We start from the raw sequence: 22,204 nt of genomic DNA, 5'->3' as shown, positions 1-22,204 counted from the left end.
AACTAATAATGATTAAAGGCTAGAAATGTAAAAAAAAAAAAACCCAAAACATCCAAAGTCCTGCAACATTTTTGGACATATAGCATGTGTTTGTCGTCAGGTTATTGAGAATGAATACGGCTCTCAATGAGTCATCAGTGCTTTCACATTCGCACTGATATGGATGAGCATAGATCAGCCCACACTACACTGACAACACATAGCAAAGGCACTGATCAGGCTGGGAACAGTTCAAGGGCGGAAGAGATCACTTCAAATCTACAGCAGGTGGGTTACAGAATAAGATGGAGGAGAGACACTTGAGGTGGGGTCGCCCCCCCTTCTGCTGTATAGAGCAATACAGACCATATCAGGACTCCAATGTCTCATTTGTGTACCGTGATAGTGACACCATCTCACTGAAGCCATTTCCAAGCTGCAGTTCCATGTCAATTGCTCACCACCTGCTCCATCTTCTGTCATCTGATGATTTTGTCATTCTCAATAAGGGCATCATCCGACAGCAAAATGGAAGTGTCAAGTCTGATGACTGACTGCCTGAAGCTGAAACATTTCTGAGCAGACTTTCATTGGACACATCTCCGAGATCATCAGTGGAATCTTTTTCATCCAAGAGACATTTTCAGTTTTCTATTAACATCTGATCTTTAACACTGAGTGATGTGGCTAGTTGCATGCAACCACTGTCTTCTTAGTTCACAGACCTTCTTGGCAGCAAATGCCAGCAAAACCGAACTGCTCCATTCATTTGAAGTTCCAAGAGGTAAGTGATGAATTCCAAGGTCCTCAAGGCAGCATAGCTGGCCAGACACGCGACTGTGAACGATCAGACCAGGATAACATTCGACAACAGGCAACAGGAAGAAGCAAGTGGCATTGAGAAAGAGGATCCTGGAATTGTTGACTGAGGCACGCATTCTCTTCATTTCACAGAGGGTCCTGTGCTGTGCCCACTGCCGCATGAGAGCTACATGTTCAGACGCTCATGGAAATCCTAAAAAAGGAAGTGCAATGACGTGATCAAAAAGAGCCATGATTCACTCACATATTAAAGTGATCAGCAGTATCTGCTATTACTTTATCCATCAATCTACACTTAGATTTACTCACAGGACTCTGGAAATTAAAATGGTGTGCAATGAGATGCACTCGTTGCTCCTGTTCGATCCTTGAACTCAAGTTGAGGATGAAAGAATTATTGTTGTATGTACAGTACGATTGATGTGGGATTCAAATATATACTCATTCATTCAAGTAGACCATGTTCAGTAGACTGAGTGAACCTATGCTATGTATAAAACTGGCAGCAGGTCATTCCACTTGTGAGGGAAACCCATCCATGCTGATCTGAGGTCAGATTGTTGGCTTGCTGGGAGCCCCAAGCCTCCCCCCCTTAGGAACAGCCCTACGCTGTCTTTGGGATATACTGAGAAGTCAGCTGTGCATACACATAAAATGCATTTAACTTTATTCATGAATACACATACAAGAAGAAGAAAAAGTAAAATGGCAAAGACATCACTTGTAATTCATGAAAAACATACTCAAGAACATCACAATTGTGTTGTTAATTCTATATATGAGAAACAGACTAATCAAAAACGTATTAGTGCTGTAAAACATCAGGCGTTACATGTGATAATAAACAGACTCAAGAAAGCGTAGTCACTGTCTCAGTGTAAGAGACTACAAAGACGAACTTAAATATTAAGCTGTTAAGTCAATTTGTTACAAAGTGTGCTTCCAGTGCATTCACAAACCCAAACAGATTTCTACATGTTGTTGGTTCAAAAGTTGTGAGGTACTGATTAAATTTTTCTGTGCTCATACAACCAGATCATTCAATTTCATCTTAAATGTTCCTACTTGGGAAAAAAACCCCATTAAAACTCCAACCAGTGAAGCACCAAGTCCAGACAGCGTGAGACTGTCTTTGTTATTCAGCAGAGAGCAACTAAGCTTTGGGATACAAGCATATTTGGTTCAGGCCGAAGTCTTCTCAGGGTCACAGGAGTCCTTCAGGGTTTTTCTCCAGACTGTACTCCTGGGTCCTCTGCACCTTCCAGCCCAGTATCACCAGCAGGATGATGCCCATCACTTTATAACCCACTTGTAACCCCAGATACCTGCAGAGGTCGTGAGAAGGACCGGCACTTAACAAGCATGCTGACAAATGTCTCTTCTTTGATGGCGAAGGAGTTTCATACCTGTTTCTAAAGATGTTGTTGTCATAGTAACCACAGCTAAACTTAGTGCCACACACACTCTTCCACCAGATGCAAGACGAATCAATGGCCACCCCAAAAATGGCTGGAGCTGGAAGCCAGGCTGTGAAGGAGGACAGAGTGTGCTGAGTAAAATCACAGCAGCATTCGAAACACTTTCATGGATCAATGATGCAACGATTTATTGAAACCTCTTTTCCACCGTGAAACAATCTTTATTGTTAGATTCAAAGGCCGAGGATGAGCAAATTATTCCTCTATACAATGCTACAAACTGTTCCCTACCTTTTTTATTGAACTTAAACTTCAGAATGATAAAAAACAGAATAAAATTCTTCAACCTTCAGCATACATTGATTACTCTCACTAAAGGCCTGATTAAAATAAATAAATTTTAGACAAATTAGTTGCTGAAGCATGGTGTTTTATCTTGTGCTACTTCTAGCTTAAACAGGAAACACGAACGTACCCAAAACCCTCATGAGTAAAAATTGAATCCCAATAGCAAAGGACTTCTCTTCTGATGACACGCTTCTGCAAACAGAGGGGCAAAAAAGCATTAATATTTTCTGAAACGTATGCAGTTTTCATCCAACTGCACATTCATGTCTGTGTTATTCTACTCAGTAAATCACTGAATTAAAGTTAAAATATGGACTGATATTCATCAACAAGTTGTCACGATTTAAAGTGTTTCTAGTGTTAGATGCTAAAAAGACTGAGCACACTGCATTCAACATCTCAGAAGGGCAAATATTGAAGGTAGTTTTACATGTACTTCCTCACCTTAGCACCATCATGTACATGGGATTGTGCGTGAGGCAGGCCACCAGGGAGGCCAGCGACATGACCAGTATGAACGGAGTGAGAAGATGAGGACACCTGTTGGGGCAGGGAGATGGAGTGGCCTGACTGTGACCTCCAAGCAAGCATTTGCAGCTGGTGTACAGCTGGAGACAAGCCACAAAAACACAGTGTTAATAATGCATGTATGAAGGATGCTGCTGTGCTTCAGTTGTCTTCTCTCCTCAGTAGCAAATGGGTGCGAGGAACTAACAGTTGACTCAGTTCTATTGTGACTGATGAATACATGCGACCATGCAGAATGAAAAGGGGCCTAAATGGAGATGTGATCCACAGCAAAAGAAGTGTGTGGGGTTGATGTGAATGTCTCATGGCAGCACAGTTGTGCCATGACTGGGAGGGTTGGTAAGGAACTAGAAGAACAAAGACACAAATCAAACCCACATGTCAACAATAGTGATGCATGACATAGAACATAATGAAGGTCGCTAGTCTAGCTGACGTAGTGACACTAGGTGTCACTGGTGAGCCATGCTCGAATGAGGCCGTACCTCTAGCGGTGAGGCAAAAGGAAACACAACTGCAGAAACCTTACTGTGCCCTCACTCTTCAGGCACTAGAAAGACAACACAGAATTGGTGTCATTTAGTGTTAAGGAACCTACTTGTGGGTCCAATATTTCAGCAGCCCACTGATAAGACAGTGGCAAGTAAATTAATAAACAGTATACTTAATACTTCTCCTGAAGTTGGACAGTTGGAACCTTAAATTATCATTGAGGCAGTAACATTTGACTGTTCATGAATGATGAAGGACGAACACGGCCATAACATCAGAGTTACAGCATCAGTGTCTGGCAAATCACGAGGGGTGAAAAAGGGTTCGCCGTGACAGCTGGTATGGTGGTGGGGTCAGCACTACAGACTACATCCAGCTTACACACCTCCACAACATGCTCCGCCCAGACTAAGCTCTGCCATTCAAAAGCATATTTCAAGACTTGGACGTATAATTACAGAGGGTATTGTGGAAACTCTTTGACACTGTGATCAAGCTCACAGTTTGAGGTAGGAAGGAGAGAGGAGCAGCTCAACATAAACACAGCATGATGCATCTCAATTACTCCGTACTTGCGGTTTTCACTCACCACTCCCCCCTGGAGGCTGCAGTTAAAGGTTAATAACACCTTTTCAAATCATACACAGGTTGTGTGCCAAAGCAGCAATGAAAGGTTCAGTTCTTCCACCCACATAGAAAAAATTTTTGAACAGTTTCTCCCCTCTGCAAATCGTCTCAACCCAGATCACATTTATCACCTCTCTCTTGTTTCTAATAAACCTGGATGTACCATCCACCCAGTCATTATTTCCTCAGCCAAGATTATGATGTCTCTCTGGTGCCACAGATCATTTGTCATAGGTGAGATTGGAGACACACTACCAAGGTGGGTGGTGGCAAGTACAGCATTGCAAAGCAGACGTTCTGTGCAAAAACAAACGTGTTCAAACTGACCTGAACTCTGGGGGTATTGTTGGGGTCTTGGGTGAAGTTGGTGCAGCCTGCATGACATGGAGAGAGGTATTCCACACCATCTGAGCCACACACGGGGTTAAAGGCACTGGCAAGACATGAGCAGTTGGAGTAGCACTTTGATATGGATCTGTGGAGGAGAAAAAAAGAATTGAATTATGAACGTACCGGTGAGTGAGGCGTCTTAGTAACTTCAATGATAGTTTGAGGAAATTGAATTGGATTGATGAAGCCACTCAAGTGGTAAATCCCTCCAAAAATAGTTTTACATCATGATTTCAAGTTTTTAATACATTGAATAGGCCAAGCAAAACGTCATTTCCTGAGTAATACATTCTTAAATAATAATTTTTAAGAATTTACACACTGCCTGTTTCTCCTAAATCCAAAAGCAGATTGGTTTCAGATGGGACTAACCCGTACTGTCCACCTTTAGAGGGATAGACCTCAGAGACATCCTGTGTGGCGCAGCCCATGAAGAAGAGTGGAACACAGAGGAGGGTGGAGATGGTCAGCATGACCACAGAGAAGCGTGGGATGTTCTTCAGTGAGAGACCTGTCCTCTTCATGATGACTCCACCCACCAACATCCCAACCGCCACAGAGGGCAGGTTCACCGCACCTAGACATCAGTATTGTTTTTTGACTTTACAAACATGTGTTTAGATTTTTGGTGTAGAACAAACACAACCCACAATTCAGTTGAGATGTGTCGGCCCTACAAGAGGTCAGGACCTACCCACTAGTAAGGTGCTGTCTGATGGGGAAGCGCTGTACTGTCGCTCCAGGAACTTGTTCAGAAAGGTCGAGAGGCCTGCGATGACTGAGGAGAAGCAGCACTGGGCCAGGACCAGAGTGAGAAAGAGTGGGCTGAGCAGGAGGTGGCCGAACATTCTGGGGAACACTGGTCAGAGAGAGAACCCTCTTTAAACAGTCCATCATTTAAAAATGACTGTATTTAACTTACTTTTTAGGAATTCAAATAAAGACACATCTGGCTTCTTTAGGTCCTCCATGTCACTCTCATGTATATTCTCCTGAAACACATGCAATAAAATAATTCAATTATATTTTTATGTCATATCAGCTCATAAACGTCTTTCTTCTTTTTAAATTAGATCATTATAAAGTACTTTATAATGGAGGACACCATGGCTGGTGTATAAATCAATCCATTTCAAAGGTTTAGGTAAGTGAATGACAATTTCCACATGAATGTCATTAAGATTTCCTTTGAAATATGATTTTTATCAGCAAATATTTTGTACACATTAAAAATGTTACTTGGAAGTTGTGAGACAATGTTTATGGCAACAGAGGTCAAGCTAAATTACACTTTGTAATTGTTTTACTCTTTGTTCTTATTTCCTGATTAAAGAAAAGGTCATTTGTCTTTTAAAAAAAGTACATGTCTATGTAAATAAAGTTTAACAAACGTATCAAGATTGTTGAATGACTGTAGCTGCAATGCAGCCAGCGGCGGTCACTGGGTGTTAGCACAGGAGATGTTTCGTAAATCCTGAATGAATCAGTCACTTATTTTACCAATAAATGAGAATCACTCACATGACTCTCCGAGCGCATTCGACGAGGGAAGAAAAAGTACGGGATGGAGGTGAGGAAAAGGAAGCCGAAGGCCATGAGCACCCCGATCCACCAGGCTCCAACCCAGCGTGGGTCACCAGGACTTAGCTCTTGAACGGCATCTGTGGGAAACATCAGTGACACCATGAAGCGACAATGGTTTGACATTTTGCAAACTTAAAAATGAGTCAATAGAAATCGTGAGATAAGCGTGTCTCTAGCACACATTGAACTTCTATATGTTGTCTGGATAAGAAAAAGCCCTGGTTGTGGATCTGTGGTTCTTCTTTGACCCTCTCCAGGGACAGTTTTCTGCCACTACTCTCTGACAAGTCCTCATGCTTGAGGACACTGCACTGATCCATCGATGGAGCTCAAACTCCATTGTTCTCAAAACAGGAAGCTTCTGGAGCGGGATTTTATCTGGCTCAAAGCCATGGTCTCAGACCACAAAAGATACACTCCTGGTGATGTTTTGGGTACAACAGGGAAATATTTGATCAAGTCTTCAGCTACTGAATTTAGGATTTTTATTTCTTATTGTGAAAACTTCTCAGAGTTTGCCCACCTAATCCACTCCTGTCTACGTCCACGTAGATGCGCAGCATGAAGGAGCCCAGCAGGTAGCCCACGGCGGGACCAAAGACAGACACAGCAAACAAGATGGCTGCCATGAAAGAAAAAACATCAGTGACGTTACGGAGAAAAAAAGGGGTTGACCTTTGTATTCTGTTGACTTTACCGTACCACACAATCAATCAATGAGTCTCTGAACTCTGGGACATGTACCTATGTAAAGGGGGGAGTTAGTGGGACCAGCAAAGTCATCAATGTAAGAAATCCCAAAGGGCTGGATGGGCACAGAGCCTGCCCCAAAGAGCAGCTGAGCGATGGCCATGAACAGCCACACGTTGTTGGTGTCTGCCAGGCGTCTGCTCTCATCGTTGCCACACGACTCTGTGGCACTGGAGTTCATCTGCAGATTGCAAATGTCATGGCGATCTGGACGGAAGAGGCAGGAGAGAAACAAAAAATGCAGACTTACTAATGCAAGTCAAGGCATTAACAGCAAAAATCTCGACGTCTTATTGTTGCAGCCGCCTCTTGGGTGAATCCTAAAGACAGCTGCAGCAGGACCTTTGACTTACTGTGCAAGACTGAGTCGTAACTGTAAGGTTGGGACAGGAAGTGAGGTACGGTGAGGATCAGAGCACTGATGGACATCAGCATGCCACCTATTCCAATGACACGGGGCCGGTGCACGCGATTTCCGAAGTAGCTGAGGAACACAATCAGCAAACTGTTGCTGACCTTTGAAAAGCAAAAAGAAACATCATCAGTTCTGAAAAGCAAATATACAAAGGAACAAGTGAGCTTGTGTGGCTGTTTTAGAACGCAACTCGCATGCACTTATTAAACTTTCAGACACTGAACATGCTTTATCAAGCGATGCATGCACTGTTTTGTGAAATGTGTTATCGCATTCGTTTAAGGAGGAGTTGATGAAGATGTCACCTAAATTTCATAAGCCAGACGGAAAGATCAGATTTCAGTTTTAATGAACCTCCTGTATCATCATCCTGACCTTATCTGTCTCCTATTAAACCTCTCCTAACAGTGGACAGTGGGGAGGTGTTTTTGTGATTTGTCGCTTGTTTCCCAGTTCCTCGGTTGTCACCAGTGTCCTTGAAATAAAGTTATCAAAGTCTGTGTTATCGTTGGCTCTCACCTCATTTAAAGAGGAAATGGTTCCTGATGAATAGCTGCTCAGACCATAGCGCCGCTCGATGGTGGTGATGGTGCTCTTGAAGTAAGCGCTGTACAGCAGCTGGGAGAACTGGAGGAGGCCATGACAGAGCACGAACAACTGCATCCACAGGAAAAAAAAAAAGTAAACTGTCAACTTAAAAGTGATAGCTTATAACACAAAACCTTTTAAAAAGAAAACGTGCAAAAAAAGCAATGAAATGAAATGTGTTGTGTAAACAATTATCGACATTTGAAGAACAGAAAACCTCCATCCTGATGCAGCACCAACAGCAAACATGTACAGCAAGGTTCCAATTATCATTTCACCAGCACTTGATGGAGAGCAAAATTTAAGTTTTCAACAGAAAAGTTTGAGAAAATCATTGAGGCATTTAAAGCAAAGTGTTTCACACAGAGTTCTGGAATGTCTAAACTTTGACAACACACTGAGTTGATAACTAGCTCATGCAGAGAAGGACATTCTTCACACAGAGGTAGAAGGGCTTGTCTGGACTGAGGCAACCTTAAGTCAGATAAGATAAAGTTCTCCATCAATTTTTGTAAATTGAATTAAATTTGTATAGCTTTTTGTACTTTATAATATTATTTCATTCTATTTTATTGTGATATGTTGTGTAGAGAGCATGTTACGAACATAATTTCCCTTGGGATTAATAAAGTTTTCTGATTCTGATTCTAATAACATAATACCTGTATCACATTTAATTCAGGCAAATCTAGAAAAAGTGTTTCACGTGAGAAATATCTGTACTGTTAAATACGGCAATATTTCATTAGGCTTTAATTTAAACAGACTTGTACACATTGTCTGGGGAAGCGTTTTGCTTTGAGAGCATAAATCCCACATCCTCCCTGCTGAAAAGCTGTCATTCTCGTGTCATACCTTCATCCAAAATTTGGAGAATATCTTCTGAAGGAGAGACAGCACTAATCTCAACTTTGTTAATCTGATCCCCGATTTACATTCAAGCATTTTGCACACTTCTCTACGACGTCTCTGCAGTAATGAGTCACAGGTCAATGCCACAGTGACAAATATTACAGTGAGGATGGCCACCACACATCCTGTCTTGTCCAAACATGCTTGAGTAGACTTGAGATAGGTTTTTTCACGACTGAAACATTGAGAAATCTTACTGTTTTACTGCTCTCTTTGCTCTAACATGACATACTGCAAACCAAGAAACACGACTACTGTCGTTGTCAGTAGTTTCACGCACTACATAGAGTTTGTGATCATAAGCGATAATAGGAAAGTAGCTTGCCCCAAATGTCGAGAGAAAATCCAGAATCGAGAGAGATTTGTCTGGTCTCCTGCTCCATCCTCTTCAAATTTAGGAAAACATCCCCAAGATACCTGAACTACTCTACCTGGGAAAGGATCTCATCCCCAACCTGATGAGGCCACTGCACCCTTTTCCAGCTGAGAAACATGGCTCCTAACTTAAGAACTAATTCATTCAATGCATGCCACCCATGACTCGAACCGCATGATCGGCAAAAGGCAGAGATGCAATACAAGGGTTGAAGGACGCCCAATACAAATTCAAAATATTAACTGGTGCAAGCCAACCGTGACCCGTTTACATCCGTAAATCTCATCCCTGACTGTAACACAACTTGCCTTAAATAAACTGAAGGTATCGCTTTTTTCAAACAGAGGATTACCTTTCAAACTCTTCCACAGCATGCCCTGAGAGGATGCATGATGAACTGACTGATGCGGTTTTGTCAGTGCGAAGGTGCCAAAATAAAAAGGTAAGGAGTGATTGAAGGGCAAGAGATTTTCTTCTTTCATCCTGCAGGCAGATTTCTCACAGACGCTGCAGTGTTCCAGAGGACACGTTGGGGGGCCGTGATAACACGGAGCTATACGAAAGATTAGCTGTGAAAACAGAGACAAATCCAGGTGCTAAGCATTTGTATACCAGTGGACTAAAGTCAGAACTCTTCTGTGCACGAATCAGAATACTTTATGCTCATATTAAAGCTTAGCGTCACGGATTTTTACTACTCACAAAAGTGTCTTTCACGCTGTTGTGTAATACTTCACCATCATTATCCCGAACCATTTTGTGGGATCAATTTGAAAGGCAAGGAGAATTTTGGGCAATTCCTCATCAGACTTGAGAACCCAGGTGTGCTGCTTTGGTTGCCAGATTTGATCCATAAATCTGTCCAATCAACACTTGGCTGCAGTAATAACAAGAGGATAATCTTTCCTATTGAGAGATAGCACAGTTTAACATGCCTCCCAGAAATGAAATGCAATACATCAGTTATTGTTCCAACTTGGAGTCTTTCATAGTCTTTCTCAGACTATGACTTAATGATCTACTATCCTCAGAGACAATGTACCACTCCTCGTCTGTCAGTGGCAAGTCGTGTCACAAGCGCACAGTTTGACTTCAAACAAATCATTATTGCGGCAGTGTGTCATCCATACGGCTCTTCATAGGGGTTTTTAACGTATGAGAGTTTGCATGTCACTCCAAAATGGTCCGACATCAGAACCTTCACGAGACTTTCACATGACCGTGTGTAGGTTTCTGCTGCTCGGTGGTGACCCTGACCACCTGCTATGGTCGAATCTGAGAGACTTCATTTCAATGTCATATTTAAAAATGCATTTTAAATACAAGAAACTGGATATTAGCAATACCTCTGATGTCATAATGTTAAATGAAGGATTAACAAAAACATTGATCATCTCATTCAAGTCACTGTCATCGTGGATATTGCCCAGAGCCTCATTCAAAGAAAGAAATACAATTATTAGTATTTTAAATACTGACAAATAGATAGCAGAAAATTGGAAAAGAGAAAGATAATTGATTTCAACTTTCATAACAGAAGTGAAACCTTAAAAACAAGTCCTTCAAACTATAACAACTGTCTCTGCGTCGATCCAACTTCCAGCCCAGCAATTAGCATAGATGACTTGTAGCAGAAGGATTGCAGCCGCACAATATAAGGGATAATATTAAATTTATTTACCATTTTGACAGGGTGGTGAATAATCAAGTGGGTTCAATGGGTACTCTGTTTTCCTCCCACAGCCTGCCTCTCACCCTATGACCACTCGGTTAGGCTCCAGCTCTCCCTGCAACCCTGAACAAGGCCGAACGGTGCTAAACCGAGGATATATGTATATATTTCACTCTTATATCGTCATCAGTACCGTAACCCCTGCACACTGAGAATAACTGCAGGTCCTGAACCACAGGTCCTTGTAACAAATAAGGTTTGTGGAGACAGATCACCTTGTTCGCTCCCTAAACATGCCAAGGTCCTGACCAGCAGGTGTGTAAACAAGTGTTTGGTGTCTGTGTCTTCAGATAGCTTCCCCCCCCCCCATGTATTTATCAGTCAACACACATTCAGAATAACAATTTGTGACTTTACAGATGTACTTAGATGATCTATTCCAAAAAGACATTTAAGCATCACAAAAAGAAAGCAAGAAAGACCCTATCACTTCATCATGCTCGCTTGTACTGGGACCCATCTACAGCCAACCAATTCCCAATGACATACGTGAAGGTATGATTTGCAATTCATTTTGTTTTATTACTCATTGTCACATACACACACACACCCGTTTGTTTTTGCTATTTTTGTGAGGACCTCTCATTGCCATAATGCATAATGCTTCAGCCTCTCACCCTGAACTTATCCATCCAAAACAAAAGGCTAACCTTAACCAGGACTCTGAACCAAACTGGCGCCCAGTTATAATGCATTACCTTTAGTACATTATAATTATAACCCTCTTAACTTTGTGAGGACAGGCCAAAATGTCCTCATAAGCAGGTGGCTTGTCAAAACATGCCCATGCACACACACACACTGTAATTCAACACTTGACTTTAGTAAGGACAAAGGAGAGTGTTCATTCAACATTTGTGCACCTCAGGTGAAGCTAAGAGAAAAGTTGTGAGGTGATAAACAGAATGTTCTGAGTACACACTGAACCAAAACGGATGGGATTTCTTCATGATCGCTTTGCTGACCCGCAGTGTTTTTGGTTCCCTGTTGTAGCAGTTCAAACAGGGTTTCTTCAGTTGGGACAGAAAGCCAACAGGAATCAAGCTACTTGGGCGATTTTTGAGAGAAATGTAGTCAGCTGGCTGTAAGGAGTGGCAAAAAAGCAGGCAGGTTGGTGGGAGACATTCTTCTGAACTACTCCCATTAACTAAATATACCATCAGACAAAGCTTTGAACTCCCGGTAGAGGAACGCTCAGCAGGAGGTGAAGGCTCACTGCCAAAAGGGAAACTGAATATTCGGCTGTGGAAGTTGTACCTCAGAAAATAGCCGCACCTCCACGTTGCTCAACACGCTCCTTCTGGCAATACCACCAACACCATCAGTCACAACTCTGGCGTACGCCTCACTGACTTTTGAGCGACAATAGACATTGTCTGGTTATTACTCACAAGCCCAGGTACACCGTGTCCCGGACTACTGACAGCCACAACCTAACAACCATGAGTTTTCCACAACTGCAATACACACTGCAGCACACACATACAATACATAGAGGATTAAAAAAGTATTTATGTTCTCTTTTATACATACTTGCTGATGCAAGATATTTGTAATCTAGTCATAAGATTTCTAACTACAGTACAACGAAGTAGTGAACTTATCAAACATTTTTATCAACTTAAAACGATGGTTTAGTCAAGATTTATCAATGAACTGAACACAAAGGGGTGTTCTAAACGTCTTTAGACTGATCTGAAATCGAATACCAAGTTAGTCCAAACACAATGGGACGAAGCAAATTATTAGGTCTTCACATTACACACATGTCATGACGCCTCAGAGCAGCAACGACTTAAGTTGCATTATACATTAGTTAGAGAATTTTCTTTATGGAAGTGGGACACCTTTGAAAATAAAATTTCATCCAATGGAAACTTACTTTGTTTACACTCGAAAGTGCCGCTCAGAAGGAAAAGACTTGGATTGGTTTCGACATACTTCAAAGAACTCACAAAAAAGACACGAGGAATTCAATACGTGTCGTTGTCAAACGTGCATTGTGGTGCACAGATGATCTAAACAGCAGGTCAAAACAGGTCCGGAGGAGAAGCAGCATTTATCGTCAAGTACCTTGATGCTGTGGAACAGCCTCCAGGGTTTCCTCGTGTTCTTAGGAGAGTACAAATCCATGATGAGTCCCGCTCCGTCCTCCACGGCTCCGAGTCCGAAACTGCACCGCAGTGGTGCGCAGGGAGGTTTCGGTGGGTTTTTATCTCTGACGTAACTGGACCTGTCGGCACGCGCAGAGTCGGAGTGACGGGAGGGCAGGGTCACGCGCACGCAGTCACCTGCCAGCGCACGCGCGGAGACTTCAGCCTTCGTGACGCGACTCGTCAATCTCAAGGCCGGTGGATCGGAACACGCGCGTCCAGAGACAGAGCCGCTCTTTGTTGCTGGCGCCCGCGCGTTGTCCTCAGTCATTACGGGCTCTCCATGTTCCCCAACATCGTAATGGCTCGTTCATTGTTCTATGTGGCATGTTGGGGCCAACAAGAGGGGGGTCACGACTGACAGCATTTTATCATGCAGTAAAAAACAAACAGACAAATAAGAACAAAGCATAAATGAACTGTAATTTAGAATTGCAACAGACGTGCCCTTAAAAAAATGACGTCCAAGTCAGTGAGATTTCTTGTGGCATTAAACTGACAATATATAAAATAAGTAGTAACATTCAATAAAAAAAATCTCAAACAATAAAAGCAGAATACCTTTTTTTGCAGTTTGTGTGGCAGGACAGGTACATGGAACGGTTTAAGAATCACTCCACTCTACTTGCTTGGCAGAAGAAGTGTGTCAAACAAGTTAACCCCAAGTCTAAAAAAAAAGGAAAACCATTACCTGTTTTTGAAACAAGTGAAATTCACTGCCTGGAAGAAAATTGTGAAATTATGACATAATGCTTACAGCTCGTTCCAGAAGAAGTATGTGGTTTAGATGAAGTGAATGTTTTATTGTAAACTATTATCATTGACAAAACACAGGGGGGATTGTTTTCACATAAGCAAATAAAACATGATCAGAAGACACACAGATGATTATGTGGCACCAGACTATGGATTCTGGAAGTGTCTAGGTGAAGACAGAGCTGAGCCAAAGGGCTGGATTTACCAATCGAGTAAGTTTCCTGGGTGACTTTCCAAGACAACAAGGATTGGGGCAGCAGCCACGTCCAACTGGGTTCAGGACTCAGACCAAGCTAGGATGAACAGAATCTGATCATCGTAAATGAACTACTGGGCTACATCATTACATTCAACAAGCAGGAGGTCATCTGGGAGAGGAGGCATGGCTGCTCACTCAGAGACCTGCACGCACCAATGATGCCCGCAGCATCAGTGGCATTGTGACAGCAGGTGGCGCAAGGTTTTCCATTGAGGTATTACATTACATAATGAGGAAAAAAAGTCATCAGGTTTGGACCTAAACTGATGAGGGAAAACAACCTTGAGACTGACAACCTGTAATAAAATTGTGACCTGATATAATCAGCACTTGGCCCGGCCTCCATCGTTACGTGGTGGAACACTGAAAGCAAAGACAGAGCCAAAGAAAGCAGCATGGATAAATAATGAACAGTTTGAAATTCCAAAAAGAAATCAATTTAATTGTGAACAAAAAAAACATGGGATTTTTACAGCTGTAATTCAACATGCGGTGACCACAGACGTGTGTCGCGTCACAGAAATGTCAGGCGAAGAGGACAGGGGGACGAAAACACACATGTTCACAGTGAATATTAGAGCTAGTCAAAAAAAGCTTATAGAATACAAAAGTCTTGATCCCCTCTCACTCAGCGCTTGGCAATGAAAATGCAAAAGGAGCCGGAGGCGCCATAACGCTGGTGGTGAGCTGAATTCAGAGATAACCGACAGGCAGCACGAGGAAAGAGCTCAACCTCAGGGAAACCACTTGGCTGGTTAAACCTGCTCTCGTACCAACTTCACCCAATAAGTCTCTGTAGCAGGTTCAAGGGTGTAAAAAGATCAGTCCACTTTGGTACCTCATCACCAGCCGAGTCATGGTCAACGAAGTAGCTCCTTTACAGCTGGACAATGAAACAAACCGCAGTAAACACAGTTCTTCATAAACAGGCAGATGGTCGGATTTGTTCCATAAATATTCAGGAGTTGTCAAAGAGGCAGTGATGGAACTGCCTCTCGATGCATAAAAACTTTGACAACACACTTTTCACCTCACTACAATGTAAAAAAGGTGATTCGACATCATATATAAAACATAATAGAAAATATACAATTGAAAACAATGTGCAGGTTTTTCTCGATTGCTGTCCATCAGCTGTGAAACTGCTCGCGTTTTCATGCGAGATTTTAAACATAAGCCCCTAAAGCTGCATGGAACTCTGTGAGACACTGAACGAGCTGCTGAAACTTGGGTCTCTCTTCTGCGTCCAGGGCCCAGCAGCAAGCCATGACAGCAAACCTGGAAGAGAGGGAATGACACTCACTTCAGAAATGGAGCTCGAGTTCTGCAATGATTTAATGCATGTGTTTAAAAAAAACAAACAAACACACAGTGATACAGCGTAACCAGCGCAGTGTTTGTTCCGCTCTCACTGTAGCATTGTAATTACGCTTGGCGCGAACACAATGTGTAGCCGTCGCTGGAGGAGCCGTCTGCGCTGAGCTGATAGAAACGATGGAGATGTAATCATCATTACGTGACCTTAAATGCTTCACTTCGCAGCGTTGGGTGTTTGGGAATAGGAAGCTGCCCCCTTAGCAGTTATTGTATCGAGGAGGAAAATCAAATCAACAAAGTGGCACACAAGCATGTGCAGTGTTCGGACGTTATTGATGGCAGGGCTCCTCAAAAATGCCGCGAATGACTGACTACATAAGCCGTCGCAAATGTTCCAGGAGGTTTCGTCAGAGAGCAGGGGAAGACAGGAATGTTGTAGAGACACCCACGACACGGAGAATAGATAAGATCTTGCACTCGCACATCTGTCCACGCTGTTGTAATGTTCAAGTCAAGAGATAGAATCTTGAACTACAACTCACTGCACTGTCTCAATTTGACACTGACGGTCGGATCTCCTCAGAAACAGACCTCTCTTTCTTGAGAACGAAAATTGAACACAAACTCACCATTGTCCCAATACGTGTACAATCCCACATTTGGTGGGACCAGTTAAGATTACAGCTTTGACTTCAATCCATTACTCAACAGTTGTTTTTCTGGCACAGGACTCAAACATTCAAAACAAAAGCCTTCTTATCTTAAACCAACCATCTTATAAATAGGAATGAAAAGAGACATGAAATAAATGAGAGTGGACATACAGCTCATCGGGACAGTTGATCGGCTGGGCTATTCTGTACCCATCCTTCAGGTAGGCTGACATTTCAAAGGGGTCGATGTCGACATACGGAGTCTGGCCCAGAGTCATCAGTTCCCACAGCGTCACTCCAAAAGCCCACTGTAAAAGAAAGACGTGCCGTCATCACCGCAGAGTCAACCCAGACCACGGAAGGTCAGAATTGCACGCCAACACTAAATATTTCACTTGAACAATGTGAGGAAATTATTTTACATATAAATACTTTTCAGGATTTGTTAACAAAGGCGGTTCTGCTGGGTCACACCCTGAATGTAATGCTTCGACCCTCTACTTTGACCTCCCAGGAGATGGAGTTGCAGACACTCGTGAGCCGACACTATTAGATCCCCTTCAGGAAAACAAAAGTCATGAGACCTGCATATATCTGCTGAAGCAGCTGTCTATTCCCAAAATTATCCCAATCCCCTGACAGAGTGTCATAACCTTCTACGGGAGGACATAAGGCCTTTAAAGGAAGTGGAGGGGGTGATTGTGAGTTGCAGTGGAGTGTGTCCCACCCTCTTCCCCAGCACATGTCATTCTGTCCATCTTAGTTATCATATAAGCTTTCAAGTACGTCACAGCGTGACGCTGGCATGACGCTGTCCAGGTTCCGGGGACTTGTTGGGGAGCACTTGGGATGGGGGCTCTTCTGGAGACAGCATGACCATAAGAGGAATGTGGATGGGTGTGGGCATGTTCAGCTTCTGTCTGACCGTTGTCTAACAGGATCTGTTACGCTGCCCGGCTGTCTCTTCCATGTTCTATCTGCAATCCCCGGAGAGGAAAAGGGAACAAGGAGACAAACGGTGAAGGATTCTTCGCTTCCCTTCCTGCTTACTCATCGACCCACGTTCCAGCTTTCATTAAATTAACATTGACTTTAAAAGCCTAGACAATAGACTGAAAGTTTGGCACAAATGCAACACTGGAAATGACACCCGCCATTATTCCATCTTCAACCTCAGAACACCAACATGCTATGGACGACAACAGAACTTTGTTAACACCGGATTTAAAATAGTAAATGAGTCACAGAATGACTTTAGTCAGAAAACAGTCAAACCCCATGGTCACAGAAAACCTGCTTTCTCAAGAGAGTTCCTATCTTGAAGCTAAATTACGCTGTTGCTGAAAAGTATTTCAAATAAGAGAAGGATATTGTTTTGTGGATGGGAATGAGAGTGCAGCAGCCAAGCAGAGCGATGGATGAGCAAGAGAGGAGAGCCAAGCTCTGATCGTGGGACTTGTGGACGGGTGGACACATCATAACAACTTGCAACTTCCCTGTGAACTCAATGAACGACACTATACACAATTAACTGGTCACTGGAAATCAGTGACTAGTCTGGAACTTAAAGTATAAAGATGGGCTTAATAAACAGACCTTCATTTTCTCATCTTTCCAACCCACTTCTTGGAAAAATAGCTCATCATTCAGTCACATGGATAAAGCCATCTCAGGCCTTGAAATATCCAACCATTATATCTAACCAGGGACTTCAGTTTCAAGTCCTGTTGAGTCCAAACTAACCCAGAGAAGGAGCGGATCTTACCACATCACTGGCACTAGAAAAGTCGTTATTGAGCAAGCTTTCCAGGGCCATCCAGCGCACGGGACGGTTTTCATTATCCCCGAGACAGTGGTAGTCCATTGGAAAGAGATCTCGGGCGAGAGCATTGTCAGTGATCTTAACCTGCATGTTGTCGTCGATGCTGGAAGGAAATCAAAGTCAGCCTTTTTAATGGAAAACATTCCGGCCCAAGAAGTATTTGAGGACACAGGCGGTGAAGTGGAGACCACTTACACACAGTTTCTTGCAGCCAAATCCTTGTGAATCACCTCCCGGCGAGCGAGGTAGCTCATTCCACATGATATCTGAATGGCCATGTACACCAGGTCTTGTTGGGAGACCGCCTGAGGGGAACCGATAAGGAGAGCTCACAGGAGGAGTCAGAGGAAGAGCAGTATAGTTATAGCTCAGCAATTTTCCCTGCATCTGTGGAATTCACATTTCTTATCCATCAGCTGATCACAACAAATGGGAGTTTTAATGGTTTGTGTTTTTTAAGTGTCACGCCTTCACGTGAATGCACAACTTGAACGTGCAGACAGACACAGAAGGACAAGAAGACAATGGCTGTCAGCAGGAGGGTTGCTAAGAATCGCACCAGGAAAGACCCCTGATGGGAGCAGTGCAGCATAAACAAAAAAATTGGTGAAGTGGACGTGTAAGTAAACATCCTGTTGACAATGACACAACTCCACTTCCTGGGGGACAAACAATCCAACATTCCAGCTCAACACAAACACAAGTTTAATTCATGCTTTGTTCTGTGGTTAAAATCAAGATGACAAACGCAGTAAACACTTGAATCCTCATCTTTGAGGCATCAGGCCAGTGCGGTGTTGTGTGCCCCTTGAGATTTATAGTAACGCAGTGACCTAAAGGCAACGTCTGTGATGACGTCTGTGTGCGCAGAAAGAACATGAAGAGATAGTGCACAAACTGATGAAACTCAATATAAATTGGTTGGCTTAACTGGATGGCAAGCAACGTCTTGCAAGTGCTACATCTCTATCTGCGTGCTGACGGATGGGCTGGCTCTGCCAAGTAAGTGTGAGGCTCCCTGAGGTTATAGGAATCCACAAAAGACTGATTGTACTAATCCAGTGTTTTTCGGCTCATCTTCTGCCCTGTGACTACACCAACACATTTGCATTGCAGGTAGCTGCAGGAGTTATTTTATGTTCTCCATGCAGAGTATGAAATCCACTATCATAACACCATTGGCCACAACAGCGCATTTGTAATGCGGAAAAGCACAGTAAGAAACATCAACTGAAGCAGTGGTGTCAGGACTGTTTTTCTGAAGCATACACTTCTACTCGCATGATGACTGGCCTGGCTTAGTGAGGTGAAACTAGGTAGTTGACAAAACGCCCGACAACCTTTCAGATGGAGGTTGGATAACAGAGGTCAAGTGGTTCAGTAAGCGAGGAGTTGGGTGCGGTGGTATGAGATATAATCCCGAGTTTTATATAGATGTGTTTTGTCACCAACCACACTGAAAAGGTTTGTAGTTTGAAAACACGTCACCTTTGCTCCACTGGTTTCCTACAGTTTGACGGTCAGTTATGTAAAAAGAGAGGAGGAACACTAACTTTTGGCACAGTTACTAAAGCAGTGGGACGAAATGTTGCAAACTCAAAGTTCTTCTGTACGAGGACTTGTACGAGCTAGTGGATTGTTCATTTAAGCACAGCATGAGTTTATTATAATGGTCACTGTTTGTCTTCTTTGTAACATTTTAAAGCTCATTACTTAATGTGCGGGTTTTATAAACATCAGTGTTCATTTAGTAACACAATTTTGAGTGGTGTGAAAATGATGTGATCTTCTTGTGCCTGACTCACCTGTGGGTTATTGGCTTCAGCTAGCTTGCACTGCCGCAAGAACAGCTTCAAATTGCCCCAAACCATGAACGGTAACAGGACCATAGGCTTCTCACCTTCCTCTGTGCACACATGACTTATTGGCAACAGATTTCTGGAAATGGAGAAGGAGATGAGTAAAAGCACTTCTCACGTCACTTGTCTTCCAAAATAGAGGGGGTTAAAAGGTCACACCGACTGGGAAAGGAAGTGGCAGCTAATGCAAAAACATCCAAAAAAAGAGAGTGACGCCTGAACATAAGACACTGGCTCTCAGGCTCCTCAGGGTTCAATGTCAATCAACCCGATCATCGCTGTATCCCTTAAGCGTATCATTGGATCACCTCACCTGTGATGAAGTCCACGTAGTTTGCAACTTTCGGTCAACATCATAGTTACTTGCACTTCTGACGCGTGTTCTGTGGAAACACGAATGAGAAAAGATCCTGAGTCAGAGATACATATTCTCTACGCTAGTTAAATCCTCAAGTTTAAGCCAAATCATATCACCACGGGTTTCAATTCCAAGTCACACTTTTCTAAGAAAACTGGATAAGAGATAAGCTGTACTGGGCATCCTGGGATCCGAGTTTTAATCTTTGTATCACAGCTTTGCCATCAACACGTTCTCATAGTAAACAGGATTGTTCTCTTCACAAACGGCACATGCAGAGGAAGTCCAGATTGGCATGGCAAAAGAGTTTGCAGGGTGTTACCAACCTCTCCCTGAGTAAACATGAGGAGGAAGAGGTCAAGTGGCAGCTGGCAGAGATTTGTTGACACAAGGTGCAGACAATACACTTGACACGAACTGGCTTGGAAATCTTTTATGCTGAAAATACAGTTGCCTTTGGTTCAATAAAAAAAAAATATATATAATAATAAAAAAATAATAATAATAATGTGAGCACCAAAATAACAACACCATTTGGCACTCAACTAAACCAATCATGCACAACCATTTGATAAAAGGAGTATAAAAATATTAAAGGAAGTCAAAAAAGAAGATGGGAGGGCAGCGGTATAAATTATCAACAAAGGTGCTTCACCTTCATTTTCATCATTAAAGCAACGGAGCAGTAGCCTAGAAAGTGTTCTACTGTTGCAAAGAACTCTACAGAAAGGTGTTTTTACTCTATTGACGCACCTATGTGTCAACATGCAACACAGAAGGCTGCCTTTGGCATCAACACAGGAGGCAAAAGTCCACTTTCCGAATGTCAATATATTACGCCATGTGAGTGAGAATCAGTTGATGTACTCAACCCCAGTGCAGTAGCAGAATTATTGGTGCCTTAATCGATTGTTCCAGGACAGTATGAATGGATTGACTCAAGTTATCCTGTCACCATATAGAAAAAAAGGGAGTTTTGGAACGGCAGGGTTCAGTGTGCTGTTTAACGGCGGAAATTACACATCGAGCGCGATGATGACAGTATGAATCTGGAAGGAAGGCAGAAATATTTCCATTTATGCAACATATAATGTTGATGTACATCCAGGCCACATCCACTTGCTGGCTCTCTGCACAGAATTCCACTGCATGATTCTCACTATGGGGCTTTTATGACTAGAACAGAATTCTGTGACTCACTGTTCTGACTTCAGTTTCACTCGTGCAGCTTCACCAGCTTACTTGTTTCAATGACATCATCTGATAAATGAGCACCTAAAGTCCTTATGTCTGGAAGAGCGCGCAACAGTGAGTTTTTTTCGAACCAGACTCTTAAGACACAGCTCTCCATATATGTACATCTCGATGCCTTGTGCCTGTCCCATCAATTCCCGAGGATGGTCACAAACATGTAGGACAGCTGCAGCATGTGCACACAAACTAGTGCCTAATATACTGACAGGTGTGTGTCTTTATGCCTAGAAGTTCGGTTTTGTAAAGCATACTGCACGCTGCATACTGCAAAGGAAATAGGATAGAAACCTTTGACAGTCTTCACGAAGACCTCCTTTTCCTTGGTAGGGTCCTTCTCGTCCAGTAGCACACCATGGAAGATGCGTCCAAAAGTGCCTGTTCAAGACAAATCAAAGATTTCAGTGAGCAAAGGTCAAAGTTACGGTTTAGGATCACAAAAGAAGAACATTGCCACTTTAACTGGCCAAGACTGTTGGGTAATTTTAAGCTTAAAATACTTAGCCAACAAGTTCAGATCTCCCAAAGACCCAAAACAAGAGTGAATGATTTCGGAGCTTTAAGCCATTCCGAAATATATACGAGGTGGAAAGGCCAAGTGAGAGTGTTCATCAATGTCTTTGTCTCAACTGTCACTGCTTAGCCTCGGGATCCTTCAGTGGTAATGTCATTTAAGAACATAAACCATCAACATAAACTATGAGAGAGAAGAGAAAAAAAGATGGAGCCTCAGGGGAAACCAGACCCCGTGTTTCAACAGGAGTGGAGCCGGAGCTTAACAACGAGGTTAGTGTTTAACAGCCGGCTCTTCTACA

The 22,204-nt window shown here is 42.9% G+C and overlaps 2 protein-coding genes across 3 annotated transcripts in view; both read right to left on the bottom strand.

Annotated features, from left to right (window-relative positions):
- Nucleotides 1-1,451: 1,451 nt before the first annotated feature.
- On the bottom strand, nt 1,452-13,400 carry slco2a1 (solute carrier organic anion transporter family, member 2A1). The gene is made up of 14 exons (XM_053853809.1): nt 13,035-13,400; nt 7,873-8,010; nt 7,292-7,454; nt 6,933-7,145; nt 6,712-6,810; nt 6,126-6,265; nt 5,527-5,596; nt 5,299-5,463; nt 4,977-5,181; nt 4,542-4,689; nt 3,012-3,175; nt 2,695-2,759; nt 2,208-2,328; nt 1,452-2,126 (listed from the first exon to the last, which is right to left on the bottom strand). Exons 1-14 carry the CDS (start codon nt 13,383-13,385, stop codon nt 2,006-2,008), a joined length of 2,163 nt encoding a protein of 720 aa, XP_053709784.1. The 5' UTR covers nt 13,386-13,400; the 3' UTR covers nt 1,452-2,005.
- A 980-nt stretch (nt 13,401-14,380) lies between these two features.
- The window catches only part of ryk (receptor like tyrosine kinase), a 31,003-nt gene continuing 23,179 nt past the window's right edge, over nt 14,381-22,204 (bottom strand). Inside the window, exons 9-15 of one of the 2 annotated variants that reach the window (XM_053854143.1) lie at nt 21,681-21,767; nt 20,094-20,163; nt 19,727-19,859; nt 18,117-18,226; nt 17,865-18,024; nt 16,271-16,407; nt 14,381-15,407 (exon numbers count right to left, since the gene is read on the bottom strand). In XM_053854143.1, the coding sequence (XP_053710118.1) occupies nt 15,296-15,407; nt 16,271-16,407; nt 17,865-18,024; nt 18,117-18,226; nt 19,727-19,859; nt 20,094-20,163; nt 21,681-21,767 (809 nt within the window). In that variant the 3' untranslated portion in view covers nt 14,381-15,295. The remainder of the gene's footprint in view (nt 15,408-16,270; nt 16,408-17,864; nt 18,025-18,116; nt 18,227-19,726; nt 19,860-20,093; nt 20,164-21,680; nt 21,768-22,204) is intronic. The other variant, XM_053854142.1, reaches the window with a different exon arrangement.

The sequence above is a fragment of the Synchiropus splendidus genome, chromosome 1, assembly GCF_027744825.2.
Source record: "Synchiropus splendidus isolate RoL2022-P1 chromosome 1, RoL_Sspl_1.0, whole genome shotgun sequence".
Lineage (NCBI taxonomy): Eukaryota > Metazoa > Chordata > Actinopteri > Syngnathiformes > Callionymidae > Synchiropus > Synchiropus splendidus.
This window is presented reverse-complemented; position numbering and strand designations above follow the sequence as displayed.

Excerpts from the sequence above, each read along its gene's own strand:
- slco2a1 (XM_053853809.1), bottom strand. The coding sequence starts at position 13,385 with ATGACTGAGGACAACGCGCGGGCGCCAGCAACAAAGAGCGGCTCTGTC. Across the intron at positions 7,455-7,872 it reads CCATTTCCTCTTTAAATGAG|GTCAGCAACAGTTTGCTGAT; the intron begins GTGAGAGCCAAC and ends TGCTTTTCAAAG. Across the intron at positions 7,146-7,291 it reads TTACGACTCAGTCTTGCACA|ATCGCCATGACATTTGCAAT; the intron begins GTAAGTCAAAGG and ends TCTTCCGTCCAG.